The 19,092-nt window shown below is 32.8% G+C and overlaps 1 protein-coding gene across 1 annotated transcript in view; it reads right to left on the reverse strand.

Annotated features, from left to right (window-relative positions):
* The window catches only part of LOC129224260 (hemicentin-1-like), a 104,874-nt gene that overhangs the window by 21,226 nt on the left and 64,556 nt on the right, over positions 1–19,092 (reverse strand). The window contains exon 7 of the mRNA XM_054858687.1: positions 3,298–3,412. Within this exon, the coding sequence (XP_054714662.1) occupies positions 3,298–3,412 (115 nt within the window). The remainder of the gene's footprint in view (positions 1–3,297; positions 3,413–19,092) is intronic.

A 19,092-nucleotide genomic window follows, 5' to 3' on the forward strand; every position in this document is an offset into this window, starting at 1 on the left:
GAATCTCAAGCAAATGAGTTCTTTTAAAAAATACTCATTGATTGCTCCGTTTCTATTGATACACCAATACACAAAAACAAGTTGGCAGTATCTAACAGTGCTTCAGTGAAATCCTTATCTGGGAAAGAGGAATAGCTTGCTGTCATAAAAAAGTTCGCAGCCTTTTTTCAAGGCCCTGTTACATTGCTTGTCAAGCACATCAGGGGAATTAGGATGCCTTTTCCAGTCTCGAGTATCTTATTTACCCTCCATAACTTTATGAAAACGGCAAACTTTGATTTGGGAAGAAAGCTGATCTTTACGCTTGTTTACAGCCTGACGAAGACAACACAGAGCAGCAATCTCAGAATTTCCATATGGTGGTGATGGATGGAATAGCGATTGTCAAATACCTTCACCTAGAGCCAAGGAGCACATTTTCTGACTATGAAATGAAAATCGTTGTTTATTTGAACAGTCCACATTTTGAAAGGCACAGAGAATGCATGTAGCATTTGATGAGTATATACCTGCTTCTTTAAAGTCTGCGTTAATATTAAAAAGAGGAAAATGTTCTCATGGCTGAAAATGGAGGCTACAAAACAAGTTCTTAAAAACTGGTCTGAATTTTTGAGAAACGACTCAAATAAGCAGGAACTACTTGAATGCTTAGAGGACCTTTCAGCACAATAAATTTTCAGTAAAAAATCGTTATTGTCACTCGTCACAGGAGTGTCCTTTGCAATGGCAGTTTTGATTTGACAGGCTTGATGCCTTGCTCCTATGATGAAGCCGACGGTAGAATATTGTTCCATGGGCACACGGTGCATCTCATGATTACAACCAAGTTTTCGTCAGGACAGTGGACAACTACGTTGTCGTTTTGGCCACTGCGCTTCTCCAAAACCTCGAGGGGTGTGATCAGCTGCTGTGGATTTGGTTAGACACTGGAAAATCATACCGAATCTTCGATTATCTGCTCCATAAAGCAACCACTTTGTCCGGAGAAGTGTGCCGGACTTTTGGCTTTTCACGTCTTTGCATGCTGTGACACAACCTTGTCTTTCAGAAACAAAGGAAAATGATCCGCTGGGGCAGCATGGCAAGCTTTATCAGCAGTCAACGACGTTTTTTAATCTTTTGCTACCCCTTACTCCAGAAGAGGTACTTTATATTGTATTTGGGCTAGAAAAGTACATCATAAAACTATATGATAGATGCAGTGAAGAGGATAACATCAACTTCTCACAGAAAACATTGTTACTCTTCTCAAAGGAAAATTGAAAACCTTCCCACAACTTAGGATGCACTAATAATAATGCTCTTCGAATTTCGCTACAAGCAGAGCATGTATTGAAGAAGCATCTACAAGTAACTCCATTCTTTCTTACCCTCAAGAGTATGGTTGAATAAAGTCAAGCGAATGGCCGGCGACTTGGAAGATATACCTATATTTTCTTCTCCCTTTCATTTAACTTTATATTAACTTGTAACATTTTACTATAATATAATGCAACCAAAAACAAATTTTCAGGTTGAATGGATTTCTATTCTGCTTCTGAAGCCTGTCGGGAAAAAATCGCAAGATCAAGTGTCATAACTCTCGATGCCGATGTGGAAAAGCTGGTCTCACTTGCACTTTGTGCAAATGTTCTTGTGAAAATGATGAAACCAGCTGAGATATGTCCCAGTAATGTTTAAACTCTGCTTTTGTAATAAAATTACCTAATTGATCACAATTTAAAATGTTTTTGACTGAAATTCTGTTACTTTTGTAAAAGTTAAGTAGATGATAATTAGTGCTATATTTTGAGACATTTTCAGGAACCAAATTTTTTAATGTCTTTCTATCGCTGCTTTTAACCAAACCCAGTGGCATGACAGCTCATGGGTGCCAAGGCCTACTTTGCCCATCTCAGTATTCCTGACAAATGAAGGGCTCTAGGTAGATGTTCCGATTAGGTGGTCAGCCGAACGCGGAACCCCCAGGGATTAGTTTCAAAGCACGCTTGGTACTCGCTGTTTTTAACAATATTATGAGACATGAAAAAGTGAAATTACACACACTATTGTCCGAAATACATCTATTTATTACAAACTACCTGAGGTAAGTCCTGTCCACACGCAAGATAACTTTGGGACTGGATAAAAAACAATCCAAATAACGTAGCGAATGCCTCTGTGGCTAAATATAATCCTTAAAGACCCTAAAACATAATATAAAAAAAAAATTGCTTTTACCTCAAAATGCAATCTTTTCGTCATGCCTCCGGACTAAAGGTATTAGAACGTCACTGGTCCCATGGATGGATCCAGGGAATCTTTCAAAGGAGGGGCAATTGATTTTTATTACTTAATTTTTACAATGCATATACTGTTTAAAAACATTGATCACTAACGTTTTGAACTTTAATTCTGAAACAGTTCCAAGATAGGGTCCCAAACCTAAACCTCCCTTTTCCCAGCATCAATGAAACCCGTGTAAATTATGTTTTTTGAACTTCATTTTCAAAAAAGTACCGGTGGAAAGTCCCTCAAGGGAGGGGCGCTCGCCCCTCCCTTATATCTCTCCCTGCATGGACTGACCACTAAAATTTATATTCCAATATTTTTCAATTAGCCTTGCCAATAATTAAAAATTATGTTAGTAGACTGTTTTATTATAACACAAAACTATTAAATATTTTTTAACCAGTAATTTAAAATATTGTTTAATTGTTCACTTTTAAACTATTCTGATTAAGATGTCCCTCCAGTTATGGTGACATTTTTGTAGATAGACCCAAGGGTGATGCAATAACGAGATTCAAATGTTCTCTACTTCTTTTCAAGCTGTTAAAAAAAGACTACAACTTTTAGGTTTGAAAAAAAAAAAAAAGCTGTTGAAAAAGGCATAAGTTTCTTTTTTTACAAGTGATGATAAACATTACTTGTAGCAGGTAAAAATTTTAGAAGTTTGGACAAAAATTGGAAATATTTTACTGAACTTTTGGGAAATAAAAGTTTAAAAAGAGGGAAAAGGAAACAAAAAAGTTTTAAAAATGATAGGCGATATTATACAACTTTCATACTCATGGGTGAAAATAATTAGATATCGATCTAGCTATTTTTCCCGAAATACTATTCACTGAAAATTTTTTTGAGAAATTTCCTTGTAGTGATGAAAATTCCAGAGGCATTTATTTCATTTCGAGAGTTGGGAGAAGGAACCAAATCTCTAGAGTCTATCGAACAAATTTGGGGGGGGGGGGGGGGACTGAGTAGCTATGACATAAGTTTTTTCACAACATTTGAGTTCCTAAAAATATGCTAACATACCATTGAATTGTGTCAGAAGGATAATCTGTGTTGTTGCACTGTAGCACTAAATCCAAGCCAGGTATTAAAACAATTCCTTTTCCTGGATAATTTTCATTAGTACTTACTTGATTATCTATGAAAAAACAAAAATATTACTATGAAAACACATTCCAAAAATATTACTATGAAAAGTTGAAATAGTGCTCAAACAAGCCGAGAGCATTATATTTATTTACCCATCAAGTTTTAAGTTAAACATTTCATTTAAAATTATTATTTAAAAACAGAAAATTATTTTTAAAAAAAAGGAAGAAAGCTAATAAATAGTAGGGCTGGGAACTCATTAGGGCACAAAACTTGTGTGAATCCCACATCATTAAAATGATTTAGAATTTTTCTCCAGGGTTGTTTGGTTTAAACCACGTTGGTTTAAACCAATTGGTTTTTTAAAAAAACCATGCGTTTTTTTTTTTTTAAAAAAAGCCCAAAAAAAAATTTATTTGACAGGTTTACATTGATTTCTCCACACATATTGAATAAGAAACAAATTAGGATTGGAAAAAGCTTCAAAGCTAGTCTTTTTCTTCAAGGCTTTCAACTAAATGAATTTTTTCTAAAGACTGTTAGAGAAAACAACAGTTATTTTGGTTTAAAGCAAAATATTTTTAATCTGTTACAAACAAAAACTGTAAAATTACATTTATAAATAAATATACAGGGTGTCCGAAAAGCAAGGTTCATACTCCATCCAGATGAAAAATTCCATGACTTTTCCTAGACTTTTTCATGACCTCATAAAAATTTTCATGACTGTGTTACAAGAAGAGAATAGCACTATTTAATTTCAAACTTGTATATTTTTGGAAATGAGCATTAGCAAAACTTCTAAGTGAATGTCAATATCTCATTGAAGCACTTATTTGTAATTGAAAAAATATCAGTGTACACATAAAAAAACTAAACTATTCCTCTTTGTCTTCATCAAATAACTTTAAATAAAGTAAAAACACAGTGAATAGAATATAATGATGCTAACTGTCTAATAATATTTTTTACAAACCGGCAGAATGATAATGAATGGGATAAAGGTTGAATGAGTCATTCTAAGTTTCAATAAATTTGCTTCAAAGGTTGCTTATTTACTGTCAACAGTACATTTAATCATCCACGTAACTTCACAGTATTTTGCTTCTTTAAAATAAAGAAGCCACATTCTTTCATTTATTCATGTTTCTAAACAGATATTTATTTTAAAAAGGCATTTAGTAGTGAATAAATCTTCAGATTCAAATGTACTTGTTTACTTATTTGCACATTTTCAAATGCGTAACAGATTCAGAAATTCCAGGACATAGTGTTTGATTCCTGACATAGAGCATAGCAGTGTATCACATGGATTAGTTCTGTGGGCCGCATGTTGGACACTACTGTTTTAGAGTATTAAGAATTCCCCTATTTCTGTATTCTATTGCCTGACTAAAGATCTTTCTTTTCTAAAAACTTCAACAAAAAACCTTTTACGAGTGATGGAAACGAACCGGGATGCAACTAATTGGCGTTTTTTTGAGTGGGCGTGGAAAAATCTAGAACGTACAAGTTCTCTACTACAGAATATAAAATAAAAGAAGTGTTGAACATAATATAAATTCAAAATGAGTGATGTCCAAGCAGTAAAATCACATTGCAGAAAAAGACAAGAGGCTGCCACAGAAGTGGATGCAATGAGATTTCAAAATTCAGATTTATTTTTGGGATCGTTCAAATTTCCAGTTTTAATGGCTATTATATGAGAAATACTGTAAAATCACCATAGATTTCTAAAGCTATTTTAGCTACTGTTGCTTTCTCTCTGCCCAAGACATTTTTCCTCGACTGAAAATAAATTTCCATGACTTGGAATGAAAATTTCAATTTTCCATGACTTTTCCAGGTTTGAAATTCGCTTACTTTTTTCCATGACTTTCCAGAATTTCCATGACCCGTACGAACCCTGGAAAAGTCCTTGACACATTTAGCTTAAAATACCATTGTTATGTGTCGAGGACTTTTCGGACACCCTGTATCTGTAATGTATTCAACTCATTTCAGAAATATGTGTATAAATCTTTTTACAATTACATAAAATCAACTTTAAACCACAATAACATATGCATAAATACATAGCAACTTTTACGTTATAAATTAATATTATTTTTATGTTATTTAGTACTTTGAACAAAAAGCAAGTTTTGAAGCTTTTCCAGAGCCTAATCAATTTTTGAGTTATGAATGATATCTAAATGACGAAAATATATGCACTGCACTTTTCTGAAGCTTGTTTTAGTAATCTTGAAGACTTTTAAAGACGGTTGCATTGCATTTTTCAAATTCTTTTTCCTGGCTTTTCCACCACTCAGTTACTGTTGCAGAAGATATAACATTTTTGGCAAAAAAAAATTCTTGAAATAGAATTTGCTACATATTTATGTGTTCTAAAGAGTTTACATTTAATATTTTTTAAACTTCAATGCTGAATGCAACATGTATGCCAGTAAATAAGCTGTAATTTAAGCCATGTTACATCAATTTTTGTATTTTTGATTTGGTTCTTTGTTTTAGCGATAGTCGATATCTTTTCCAAGTCTTTCCAAAATAAGAACGGAGTCTAATATAGAGAAGCACTTTTTTTAAAACTTCGTCAGTACAACAGCAATCGATTTTTTGACTGTTCAATCCTGTACTGTTGTACATTTTGCTTTACTTCAATATTTGCGACATTGTGTATGTAAAAATCAGCGTTATGTAAGATCAGAAAGAAAAAATATGAAAATTGTTCTTTTGAAAAGATTATGCTTAAAAATATAACTTTTACCTTTATTTGATAATTATTCATCTTATGTTGCAGGGGTCTGGCCAGAGGATATTTGGGTCCGTTAACGGACCCTTCACAAAAATCCGATCAACCAAAACGGACCTTTCAAAAAATCCCGATCAAACAAAACGGACCTTTCACAAAATCCCGATCAACCAAAACGGACCCTTCACAAAATTCTGATAAACAGGAACGGATCTTTCACAAATTGTTTATTGAAAGAGCAAATCTGAGAGCAAAATAACGCATATTAAACCAATTTTTGAAGCCTTTTTTGAAGTCAAATTGGAGGGATCAGCTATACAAAATCTGCTAATTTTACAAAGAAAAAAAATCGGCACTCTTGTGATGCTCCTGCAAACAATAAATTGCTACTGTCAAATAAATATACTGCTTGTTTGTTTCTTGGAAAGAAATTAAAACCTGAAAATAAGTTTGGTTTTAAATAATTTTGTTTGTTTTATCACAGCTAATTAGCAGCGGTGTTGTTGTAAACTTTTCTGAAAAGGCATTGGTAAGCACTTTTCTCCCACTGATGATTTAATAAACAATAACAATATATATCAGCGAAATGAACTTGGAACTGCAAAGGGATAGTAAGGGTGGGGAAAAAATATGATCGCTTCAGATAGGATTACCAACTTCAAAATTATCCCCATTTACTGTCTGGCGTTAAACCTTTATAATGACTTGATTAGAAAATATTCTCATCATTTTACTAGCTTGCCAATATTTGCGTTTTTACGGTGCTGTGCGATATTTAACTGTTGATTTGGGAGAAAATTATATGGGTTTGAATTTTCGATGCTAAAACGAGGATCATTAACTTTGAATAAACTGTTTTACTTGCCGTTTTTTTTCTTTAGATGTCTACAATTTGAAAAATACAATCTTTTAACATCCGATATAAGAATCATATTTTGTTCTTTTTTCAAGCTAACTTTGCTTTATTAATATGCAAATAAATGAAAAGTCTATTTTTTTTAGAACACGCATTTAAATTTTTTAAAGTAAAATTCCATTTTCTTTATGAGTCAAAAATTAAAATGCTGAATTGATGGTTTAATTTTATTTTGCTTCAACTGTGTCTACAGATATGATATGTTTATCATAGGACTCTAAAATGCAATTTAAAAAAAATTTTATCTAAATTTTTTCTTTTACAAGCCGTTTTTATACCTTTGATGCCTTCACTTTGAGAATTGCGATCTCTTTGCATCCTCTACGGGAACCCGATTTTTTGAAATTTTTAGAGACGTACCGAGTACTCGGTAATTACTCGGTACTCGGCATACTCGGCCAATTTGCCGAGTACTCGGTACTCGGCCAAATTCTGATCAGATACTCGGCCAATACCGAGTAGTTGCAAAAAATTGAATATTGTCCAAGACAGATACCAAAATTTATATTTAAAAAAAAGCAAACATTATATTCTGCAATAATTTACAATTAAAATTTATAAGTCAAATTTAAATTTTGAGAACAATGAAGTTTGTAATGCTTTAATGGTATAAATCTTTCTTTTAATGTCCCCAAAGTTTATTAAACTTGTTTATTAAAAATTATGCAAAAAAAGGCAAGTATAGAAAATATGGAATTTTTATATTAAAAATGGATATTTGATACAAACAAAAATTAGTTATAAAAAATATAAAAATACCTTTGCTAAAAAATTAAAGGAAATAAAACAATGTTAAAAGCACAGTGTAGGAACACTGCAGATACGTGTTTTGGAAGTTACAAGGAATTCCTTTTTCTATGCACAAAATGGGAGCTCGTGGATTTAAAGGCATCCGACTAAAGTTGGATTTTTTTGTTGAATGTCTTTACCTTCTCTAGCTCACATGTTATGCACTGAAAAAGACATTCCTTGTAAAGGGGGGGGGGGGGGCGGAAACATGTGTCTGCAGTGTTCTTGCACATTTGTTTTATCTGCTTTAAAAAAATATTTATGTTTGCGGACTAGAACTATAATTGATTGGTATACAGTGAAACCCCTCCTAATGGACACCCCTCTTATGCGGACAATTTTTAATTCCCCAGTTCCAATGCAAATAATATTATTAAACTCCTGTCCTGCGGACACCTCTCTATTGCAGACAAAAAAAATTGTCCTGTTAGTGTCTGCATTAGAGGGATTTTACTGTAATTTGTTTTAATTCCAACTTGATTAATCATACCTTTTATTTATTTTTAATTTTAAAAATCATTTTTTGGTAAAATTTTTGACAAACAAAATTGTTTATATAATGCGTAATTAAATTTCACCAGGAATTTAGTTTTAAAAACTATTATATGGACAAGGAGGTCTATACTACTATTCCAATAACATAACATAACACTCCAGGGTCCCCCGTACCTACCACTATGTGTGGACTACTATTCCAATAAGTTCAAAATTCATCACTTGTGTGTCGGTGGTTCTTGTTAAAACATAATTGGTACTTGGTAACTCGGCCGAGTCGTGAAAGGCCGAGTACTCGGTAACTCGGTACTCGGCCGAGTAGTGAAAGGCCGAGTACTCGGTACTCAGCTACTCGGCCAAAGTGCTACTCGGTACGTCTCTAGAAATTTTGATGTTTAATACGCTTTGTTAAGAAGTAAACAAATAAAATCTCTTTTTATTTTTGTTAAAATCACGGAATTTATAAGTTTTAAACAAAATTCTGTGTTTAAGAATGTCTTGGGTCAAAAAGTTAAATGCTGAACCCTCGTCTGAATTTTATTTATTTATTTACTTATTTATTTTGCTACAATTATTTTAAATGCTGTACAGAAATATTTCTAGTATAATCCAACATAATGTAGAATGGTAGATAAATATTGCTACTTGAGGGAGCGATGCCCCCCCCCCCCCGCCAAATACTAGAAAAACATCCCAGAATGATATTCTCAACATGGAACAGGAAAATACTCTACTATAAGTTTGAATGATGCAGTTTGTGCCCGCTCTAAATTCTAAAATTTCAATTAAAAAAAAAAATTTTTTTTTTTTTTTTTTTTTTTTTTTTTTTTGCGAAATTATTTGATTTTTCACAAAATTAATTCACTTTTCACAAAATTATTTTCCACAAAAAACAGACCCTGTGAAAAATCCTGGACAGACCCCTGTGTTGGTTTTATCAAGTTTTTTTCTTGGATCTTCATTACATTTTATCTTAACTCGCATCACAACCACTTCTTGAAGTATTTCGTCTGGTCTATATATACATGTATACTAATATGTTAATCAAGTCAAACATTTCAATCAATATTTCCCCGCAGAAAGTTATTTTAATTATTCAATTTAGTTACAAGATTTTGTTCTATCTCTTTAATTAATCAAGAAATTAGGTATAATGTGACTATTGAATAACTGTTAATTACATGGAACCTTAATTACCTTCTGAAAATTAATTGTTTTTCTTGCAAATAGTATTTAAACCAAAAAAACCCGGTTGAAACCAAAAAAACCTGGTTTAAACCAAAAAACCGGTTTTTTTACCAACCCTGTTTTTCTCTAAATCAATTACCAAACCAACTACAAATGATGTACTGTATAGGCCAGGGCTGACGAGAGGCCATGTAGTTGGAAACTAGGGGCCTGGCTTGAATTCACAATAGTAAGGGCCCTCTTTAGCTTTTGGCGTCCCTGCACCAATCCACAATTGTTGCTTTTTTAATCTCTTATTTTTTTATATAAATGTATATTAACATTGTTAAAGATAACTATTTATTTCTTAAAGTTTTGCTCATGGCAAAAAGACAATTATTTTTTTTTAAGGAGTGTCATAAAACAAGTACTGCAAAAATTCCAATTTTAAAAACCATGCGGACGCTTACAGCTCGTGTTTATGAAAGAAAACAGCAAGTAAATCATATCTCTTTTTTTTCCTCAGATAAAATAAAACAAATATCTTAATATTACAACCAAATTCACGTATACAAGTTTTTCATTTTTTCAGCAAAGCATTCCCAATGAATTTGGTTGTTCACATCATGATTTGTGCTATTAAAATGTTTGGAAAAATAGTTGGAGTTAGTTTTATATTCAACAAACAAAAATGAGGTTTAAACTAACTTCATGTGGGTGGGAAAATCTTCTACATCACAGAGTGAGTTTTTGTCCCAAAAATACTAAGAGTTCGTATCAGGAAAAGCCACATTAATTATAATAAATAAGTTTTTTTGAAAACAAACTGCATCTCAGAAAAATAACCATAAAACAAATAGTATACATTTTAAAACATAGATGGTGTTTAAATATGAATTAAATATCTATACCAATTATAACCTAGCAATTGCTGCCGGAAAGAGCCCATACATTTTCCAAGACCACGTAGAATTATTAGCAAGAAAGTATGCAAAAAGAATAAAAAGGTGTGTTCTTATCAACTCATACAAAATCGCGTAAATTTTAGATAGGTTACAGTAATATAAATTCAACATCACAAAATAGTTTCTTGTTATTGCAACGCACGATGACACTTACCTACACCAAGAACACTGTATATAAAAAGTACTACAAAAAATACTGTATAAGATACAAGATTCTTCATTATATCAATATTACAGCGTTAGATAAAAATACATGCAAAACGAGGTTTAATTTGCGATAAACTATTATGGAAAACGAACTACTAGTCAAAATTTCAAGGGACGTCCAGCACTCAGATAATCCGACATTAATATGACTACTCTCGTTTCCAATGTGATTCTTGAATTGAGTCAGCTGATCAACAGCCTCGATAGCAGTTGTCCCGCTGCAGAATGACGTAAGAAATGACGTCAGAGTTTAAAGGTAGCATCTGATAACAAAGTTTAAAAAATTTCTAGAACTAACACAGAAATACCATCAAGTTTACGCATTTTGTAATTAATTTCTAAAGTTGTAATTGTCATTGTTAGTTTTACATCTATTGCAGTATTGCAGTTATTCTTAGTGGATAACGCATATAAAAGTTTTTTTTTTTTTTTTTACTGTAATGGGGGTAAAACTAAAAATATCTGAATACATATTTAAAAGTTCAAAAATTTGCATCGCTTGATATGTAAGAAAAAGAGATGGTTTCATTTTTTCCGTATACAAGTGTTTTGACAGAAATAAGTTCAACTTTTTAAGAGCACTTTAAAATATACTTCGAACGGACTAAAAGCAGGGGGAAACTGGGTACCGCAAGAAGGCGCCAACTTGATTCCAAGGACGAAAAATTATTTAAAAAAAAAAAAAAAAACAAAGATTAAAGGGCGCAAAAAATAAATAAATAAATAAGAGGTGCACAAGGCGTAAAAAAAAGAAAAGAAAACGAAAGCGCACTCAAGGGCGCAAAAAAAGAAGAGAAAAACGCAGGAGCACAGGTTTGCGAGGGCAAAAACATAAAAACACTGACATTTGTGTTTTCGTTCATAAGAATCTAGGTTGTTAAAAGTATTTTTTTCTGAAAGAGCATTCGTAAAAACATAGAATCTGACCATTTTTTAAAGAATTTGACAAAGTTTAATATTTAAAAAATATATATTTTTTATTCAGTTGCTCAAATTCAATATCACTTTTTATGCTTCTGCACAAGACATCACAAGTGATGAAATGCCATTCACTGATGCCATTAGCGCAGAGTGCAATATTTAATTTGCCTCGTTACTCACATGTTGGCAACGATATGATTGATAGCAAGCATAGAGCACAATTTAATTCGCTTCTGAATGGGATGTCGCTTCCAAAACTTTAAAAGTATTTTTTTTCTGAAAGAAGTTTAAAAACATAGGATCTGACCATTTTTTGATAAATTTGTTTACGTTTAAAATTTTTAAAAAATTACTTAAATCCGAGCGTTTTCATTGTTTACGGCTTCTGCCGATGACATCACAAATGATGAAATACCATTCAGTGTTGCCATTCACAGCGCAAAATATTTAATTCGCATCTTTACTCACGTGTATAGGCAACGATATGGTTGATAGCAAGCGTAGAGCGCAATATTTAATTCGCTGCTTGATTATCATAACGTGGAAACGTAGCAGAAAGATGCAGCAAATGACGTCATCAAAACCACGCCTTGTTTGAAACATCGGACATTTTAAAAAAAATAATTAAAATTAAAAATTTTGAAAACAAAAGATTTTTGTTTTCGCTCCATTTTTTTTTTTTTTTCTCATTCTATCATTAACTTCAGTGACTAAAAGTAGTTCTTTTAACTGAGGAAATATGGGGAAAAAACCAGTCATTGTTTTCCCACCGAATCCACAAGCCTGGTAAACACATTTGCGCTTTGAATTTATTTCATTTTGATTCAGTCATATTTATCTCTAACTCACGTCACTGTTAAATGTACGAAATATTGTATTTTGATGCATTAAATTTAAAAAATCTGCTCTATACATATGTTATTCATCAAGAGCTTTTACCAACAAGTTTGTTCGACGCAAATCCATCTTTAAGTTTGGGATCCATATTGACTTTAAGTTTTCCATAGGTGTGCTAAAGTTAAGTATTTTGTGAACTGTTCAAAATTGAACGGGAAATTGTTCAAATCAAAAGATATTTTCTGTACACGTTCTTCATCAAGAAGTTTTTCCAACAAAGTTTGTTTGCAGCAAATTCACCTGTAAGCTTTTTTGAATTACTCAAAATTGAACAAAAAACTGATCAAATCAAAAAGTAAAATATAGGAATGAGGTGTCCTCGCCGAGATCTTCCGAATGAAAAAGTTTGTTCGAATCGGACTGTTCACTCAAAAGTTATTGAGGGTGAAGGGACAGACACATCAACAGACACACATTTTCCCCGTCTAAAAAAATTACTTTCCAATGTTTAATTTTTCGATGTATATTTAATTATTTTATTTATTTTCGACTTTTTAGTGATATTTTAAAGATAGAGTAAGTCTTCCTTCATGGTTTCTTCTTTTTTTCTCAACTGGAAAGTAGGCTAAAAAGAAAGATTTTGGAAGCTATTCAATGATGTTAAAGGAAGGAATTCAACGACTCTCCTCCCTAAATTTTTAGAAATTGGAGTTTTAAGACCTAATATTTAACAATTTTTGATGATACTAGAAGGAAGGAATCCAGACCAGAAAATTTTTCGAAATTGAAGTCTTAAAAACGCGATTGTAGGTTGTAGACCACATAGAGTAACGTTAGGTGCTTCGCAATGTTTCGAAACTAAAGCTCCAAAAACGAAATTTTATACGAATTTCGACATTGTTTATAGCGAGAGACTTCGGAGGTTCTCTCTTGGAATTTTTACAAAATTGAAACTCTTCAAGCGAAATTTGTAATGATTTTGGCCTGGGGAGAGGAGCTCGGAGGAGTAGCGTTTTGAATACTTTCTTATTTCAGATGGGCTATAAAAAAGGAACTAATAAACCGTGGAAGCAAAGAGAAAAATAGGAAGGGGCACATAAGTAATTGATTAATAAATGCAACTATAGAAAATTTTTACTTTTAAGATATCTTTTCGGAAAAAAATTAGGGTTAAACCAGCGTTCTTTTCCTTCTTTTTTTTTTCTAAAAATAACTGTTTTCCAAAGAAGCGTTTATTTCTTCTTTCCAATAATAAAGAATATTTTTGAAAAAATATTCAACTCAGTATCATAGGTGGCAAGAATTTATAGGCTCCCTTCTGGTTACGCCACTGCGGGCCACATGGCCCAGTTTCACGGGCCGCATGTGTCAACTATAGCCAATCACAACCAGTTAAAAACCACTTTTTCGAACCCTCGATTTAGTCATCTCTTAAACAATAGCAATGGATCACGTATGTCAGATTCGTGGACTCTATATGGCGAGCGGACAGTACATTGTACAAAATCGGCTAAGAATATTCTCAAACCTTTAAATAAAAAAAAAAATCATCAAAATCGATTCTTCTGCATCGGAGCTACGATGTCAAACTTAAAACCCCATTCCTTTTTACGTCGATGGTTAAAAATACACTTCATAGAAAAGTGCAGGGTTACGGAGTCGGAGGGAGAATGACCGACTCCGACTCCTTTACCCCAAAATCATTCGAACTCCGGCTATGACTCCGACTCCCCAAGCGCTGGCTGAGTTGCGGACTTTGAGGAAAATTGATCAACTACTCCAACCCTTTGAACTTTTAACCTTCGATTCCTTTTCTCACAACTCCGTCTCCGCAGCCTTGAAAAAATATAGTCGTGTGTTATTTAAACATATCGTTTGGGCCGAAACAGCCTTTTAATTTGTCCTGTCATTGTGCCTTAAAACTTAAAAATTATGAAAACTGCTCTGCAGTGTAACAAATTCTGCAAATGACTGAAATAATGTTACGATAACCATTGTAACAAGAATATTTGATTTGTATATAAAAATATATAGCGGTACAAATATATTATGGCAATAATAAATAACATAACGATCGAGTTTTTGTATTAACTTCCATATTATAACGAAATATAAAGTTTGTAAACTGACTAAAGGTTAATTAATTCGCAAATTTTAGACACTTACAAACTGATTTTGAAATTTTCTAAAATCTTACTTAATCGTTTTGAGCAACGCAAGAAAACATGTTTTCCACCCTTTTTTTCCCATCTTCAGTAGTAAAAGTAATTTCTTTTGATTCTGTTATTAAATTTTCTGTTTTTCTTTTATTCCTCTCTTTCTCTTTGTCGGTCTAAAAGCACCAAGGAGAAAAGTTTTCGTCATGCGCAGTCAATGACTCGGCAAATCGGGAAATAACAATGACTCTTACACTCAACGCGTCAAATGTTGAATAATGGCCTTCAATGTAAATGACATTTTCGTAGAAAATGTACTACAGCTTTCCGTTTCTCAGTATTCTAACGCGGTCTGAGATCTTTATTTCTTTAGATATCTTATTTCTTTAATCAAAGTAGAAATGCGTAAAGAAATGCGAGGTTGGTAGAAAAATTTTAGATGAACGAAATCTAATGAATATTGTGGTAACATACAAAGAATAAATAAATAGATTAAGATTTACACTTCAAACGGCAAAAATAAAAAAAAAGAAAGAATGGGAATTTTAATTAGAAACTAAGGTGATTTTTCTTTTTTGCTTTTCTTTCTTTCTTTTTTTTTCAACATAAGTAATCCGGTCGGATGGAATACACCCCAGCATCAGGGGCATGAACATGGGGAGGGGGGGAGAGAGAAGGGATACCTGTTGGCCCAGTTCCGAGAATGAAGGGGTCCAATATTTTTAAAACTAGGCGTGAAGTATAGGCGTAAACAATATGGAGGGGGGCCCGAAAAAATCATTTGTGACAAGCCCCAACATTTCTGTGCACGCACCTGCTCTGCATTATATTTCTTTTAGTAGATTAAAGTAAGAACATTTCCAATGAGTTTTGTTGTATTTATTAGAAAAAAAAAACTGGGTTCATTTATCAGTATAAATACAACTGAAACTGTACCTTAAGTGATATACGCAGCGCCATTTTTGTGAACAACATTAGAAAACGTTTAACTTCATAAGTCCGATTCTACTGGGATGGGAAACATTATCTAACATCTCATCAGTTAAGGTGAAAATAAACAAATAAAAGTTAAAAGTGAGAGCGGGGGGGGGGGTCTTTCTTTCTTTCTTTCTTTCTTTCTTTTTTTTTTTTTAAGGATTAAATTTGGACGAACTTCGGCGAAAGAATAAAAAATGTGGGCGGATTCATTGAAAGGAAACCTTTACACTGTGAAAAAAAAAAAAAAACTTATCTGACATGTGGTTTAACTAAAACATTCATCCAAAGCTAATGAGAGAGAAAAATCTGGCTCAAATTCAATTTCCTAACAGTTTCCCCATTTTTCTGACAAGTAAAAAGTCTTAAATTATATAATAATACAGATACTCTCTAGAAATTTGGGAAAAGTGCGCACAACCGTCTAAAGAAGAGGAGGGGGGGGGAGCAACTTCAGCTTTGAATAATACCTGATGAAAGATAGAAGTAACAATTGCAGAGTCATTTCAAGTTGTAAGAACAAGTTATAAAGTTAGACATTATGTGCTTTATTAACGCTGCTTTTTCATTTTAGCCATAGCACAAACATTTTGATCTTAATGATACAAGTTATAGGGTAATGCTACCAAATTATAAATATTTTCGTTCCGAAATCAAGATAAGAAAAGTACAGTGCCGGAACACATAATTATAGTTGAACAACCTGTCATATTTTACAATAATGCTACTTAACAAACCTCGTTCTGAAAAGCTATAATCTGCTCCTCCAGTCCAATATGAAGGATTTATAAGTTATATCTGAGACTCTTTTTTAGACGTTCCCCAATTGACAATGTCCCGAAACTTCACTTAGGTAACAGTAGCTTTTTAACGATGAAAAATTTGATCCAAAATTCCTGATGAGTCAGCTTGTCAAAGAAGTAAATTGAGAAATAAGATAACATGGCTTTGGCCAATTTTATCGTTCCTATTTTCTACATTTTGAACTAAATAACCATCATTTTTTTTTAAGTTTAGAAAATATCTTCATATTTTTAAATTCATGTACTAGTACAGTATGCCTTCTGCTACTTTTACGACTGCAGAACTGCGGAAATATATTTAATGCGAGATTTAAAATTGCCACATACATCGCAGGTGTTTCAATAAATGATGAAACGAAGCGGTTCAAAATTGATGACTAAGGCTTGACGGAAATTTAAAAAAAAAAAAGAAAAAAAAATCCTATTCCAGGATGAAAATGCAATTCTTCCAGAAAAGTACTAAACCGTGTGGACGCTGTCGGTTGGCATCTTTTCGAAGTGTCATGCGAAAAGCACGCAAGGGGCTTACAAGTGCTCCTATTAGTCATATTTTAAAGAAACTTTTTGAATCAAAATCATTTCAAAACCTTGCAACATATTTTTTTTCTCAGAATTAATATGATAAAATTTGTAAAGTTATGAAAAGGGTGGCGGTAACGTATAAATAACTAAAAAAAAAGTATTACACATAAAATTTTGAATCATTTCTATCATGTTCTTAAACGCTTTGAAATTACATTATTGCATTGTGAAGCGAACATTTATTTCATTCCGATTGGTTTGTTTCACATTTTTCAAAAATCATGATCGAAAACATGGGATGAGTTACTTTTTTCTGGCAAATTTTAACTTATTTTCTCTCTTTAAAAAAATTAAAAAAAAAAATCTTAAAACAAGTTCAGTCGGTGTTTTTATTTTCGCTGCTGACGTCTCAAGTGAACAAGTCACTAGGGTTACCAGAACAAAGCTCCAGGACATTGACATACTTTTGCCAAATGAATATTTTGCTTAACTAGCAATTATCGTTCCACAAAACATTGCTCGCAGTGAAAAATCACCAAAAGGGATTTATTTTACGCGAAAAGACAACCACCGCTCTTCAATTCAAGATGGGTGTCTTCCTTTGTGACGTCACACGAGTTTTAAAAATCTGACATTTTAAAAAAATTATTAAAAATTTTAATGTTGAGAAAGCAAAAGTATTTTCTTGCTCCATGTTATTTTTTTCTTTGCTTATTCTATAAATTTCAGTGACTAAAAGTAGTACTTTCGACTGAAGGAAACATCCCCATTGAAATAGACGTTTATTTTTTAAACGAAACAAATAATATTGCTCTCAAGCTATGTTATCATTCAAAACATAGACGAAAAAAAATGCATCAGCCCAATCTTATAGGTGTTATGAACTCTCAAAAGTATTCTAATAGGATTAAAAAATTACTCGTTGAAACTCACCACCGTGTCAACGTGAAGTGATTTGAGCTAAGTGTTTTCAATGTCATTTTATTAGAGACAGTTATACCAATTGCTCCAATTATAATCACACAAACTTCGAAGGAACTTCATCTAGGGCAGTTTTTTGTGGGCTTTCACTCGGTTGAAAATTAATGTAGATACGAGTTATGTTTTGATTCTAATGTTAAATTTAGAACCTTCTAGAATTTTTTTAAATTAAAAAATCCCATCATTTGAACTTTCGAGCATCAAAGAATCACTATGTCAAGTTTGGTGTTTGGAGAAAATTCAACGAAAAAGTAGACTTATACAGGGTGAGTTCGATCGAATCTGCCATACGAAAGGGGGTGATAGAAGAACCCAAGCGGAACTTCGAATCACCCGTTATCGTATCCAATCCTTAACCGTAACCGAGTTATGGTAGATACAATGAAAATGAGTAAAAAAGCAAATTTCAGAGAAAACGACCGATTTCTGAAATTTCTGTAGGAACTACAAACAAAATAAGTACATGTTTAGAAAGAACAAACTAAAGGCTACAAAATGACTCTTTTCCCGTCAAGATAGTCGCATTTTACAACGAGCTATACTACAAGCTTTGATTGTAATACTCAGAATTGAAATGGTGCCAAAGTTTTCAATCGACATTTTCAAAACTAATAGTAATGCGCTACAAATCAAGCAAATCTACCAAAAACTGACCCATTTCACTAACTTTCAGATGATACAACAACAAATCATATTGGGCTTTAAGTTCAGCAGAAATTCAGGCTTTTGTTTGATACAGTGTGAAAATCTGCATTTGTTGAAATAGAAAAAACCAGCAAAAAGTCGCAATTTTTACTTCCTTTTACAAAAAAGGAAGTATTGTATTCGCGAAAAAAATTTCACTCAAAAATCGCCCTTAATTTCCATTTTGCTCACCCCCAAATGAATGTTGAGTTTTTTTTTCGATTCGACCACATGCGGAAAAGTGCCTAAGAATGTATAGACACGCGAAATATCCATTTTGACCATCACCGAGGTAATTACAACGACTTTTCTCGTGACGTCTGTATGTATGTGCGTATGTGTGTATGTGCGTATGTGCGTATGTGCGTATGTATCTCGCATAACTCAAAAATGGTATGTCCTAGAAAGTTGAAATTTGGTACATAGACTCGTAGTGGGGTCTAGTTATGCACCTTCCCTTTTGGTTGCTTTCGGATGTTCCTAAGGGGGTCTTTTGCACCTTTTTGGGGGGAAATCATTGTTAATATCAATGCAAACTTAAGTGGTGTTACAATTTGGC

The sequence above is a fragment of the Uloborus diversus genome, chromosome 6, assembly GCF_026930045.1.
Source record: "Uloborus diversus isolate 005 chromosome 6, Udiv.v.3.1, whole genome shotgun sequence".
NCBI classification, from domain to species: domain Eukaryota; kingdom Metazoa; phylum Arthropoda; class Arachnida; order Araneae; family Uloboridae; genus Uloborus; species Uloborus diversus.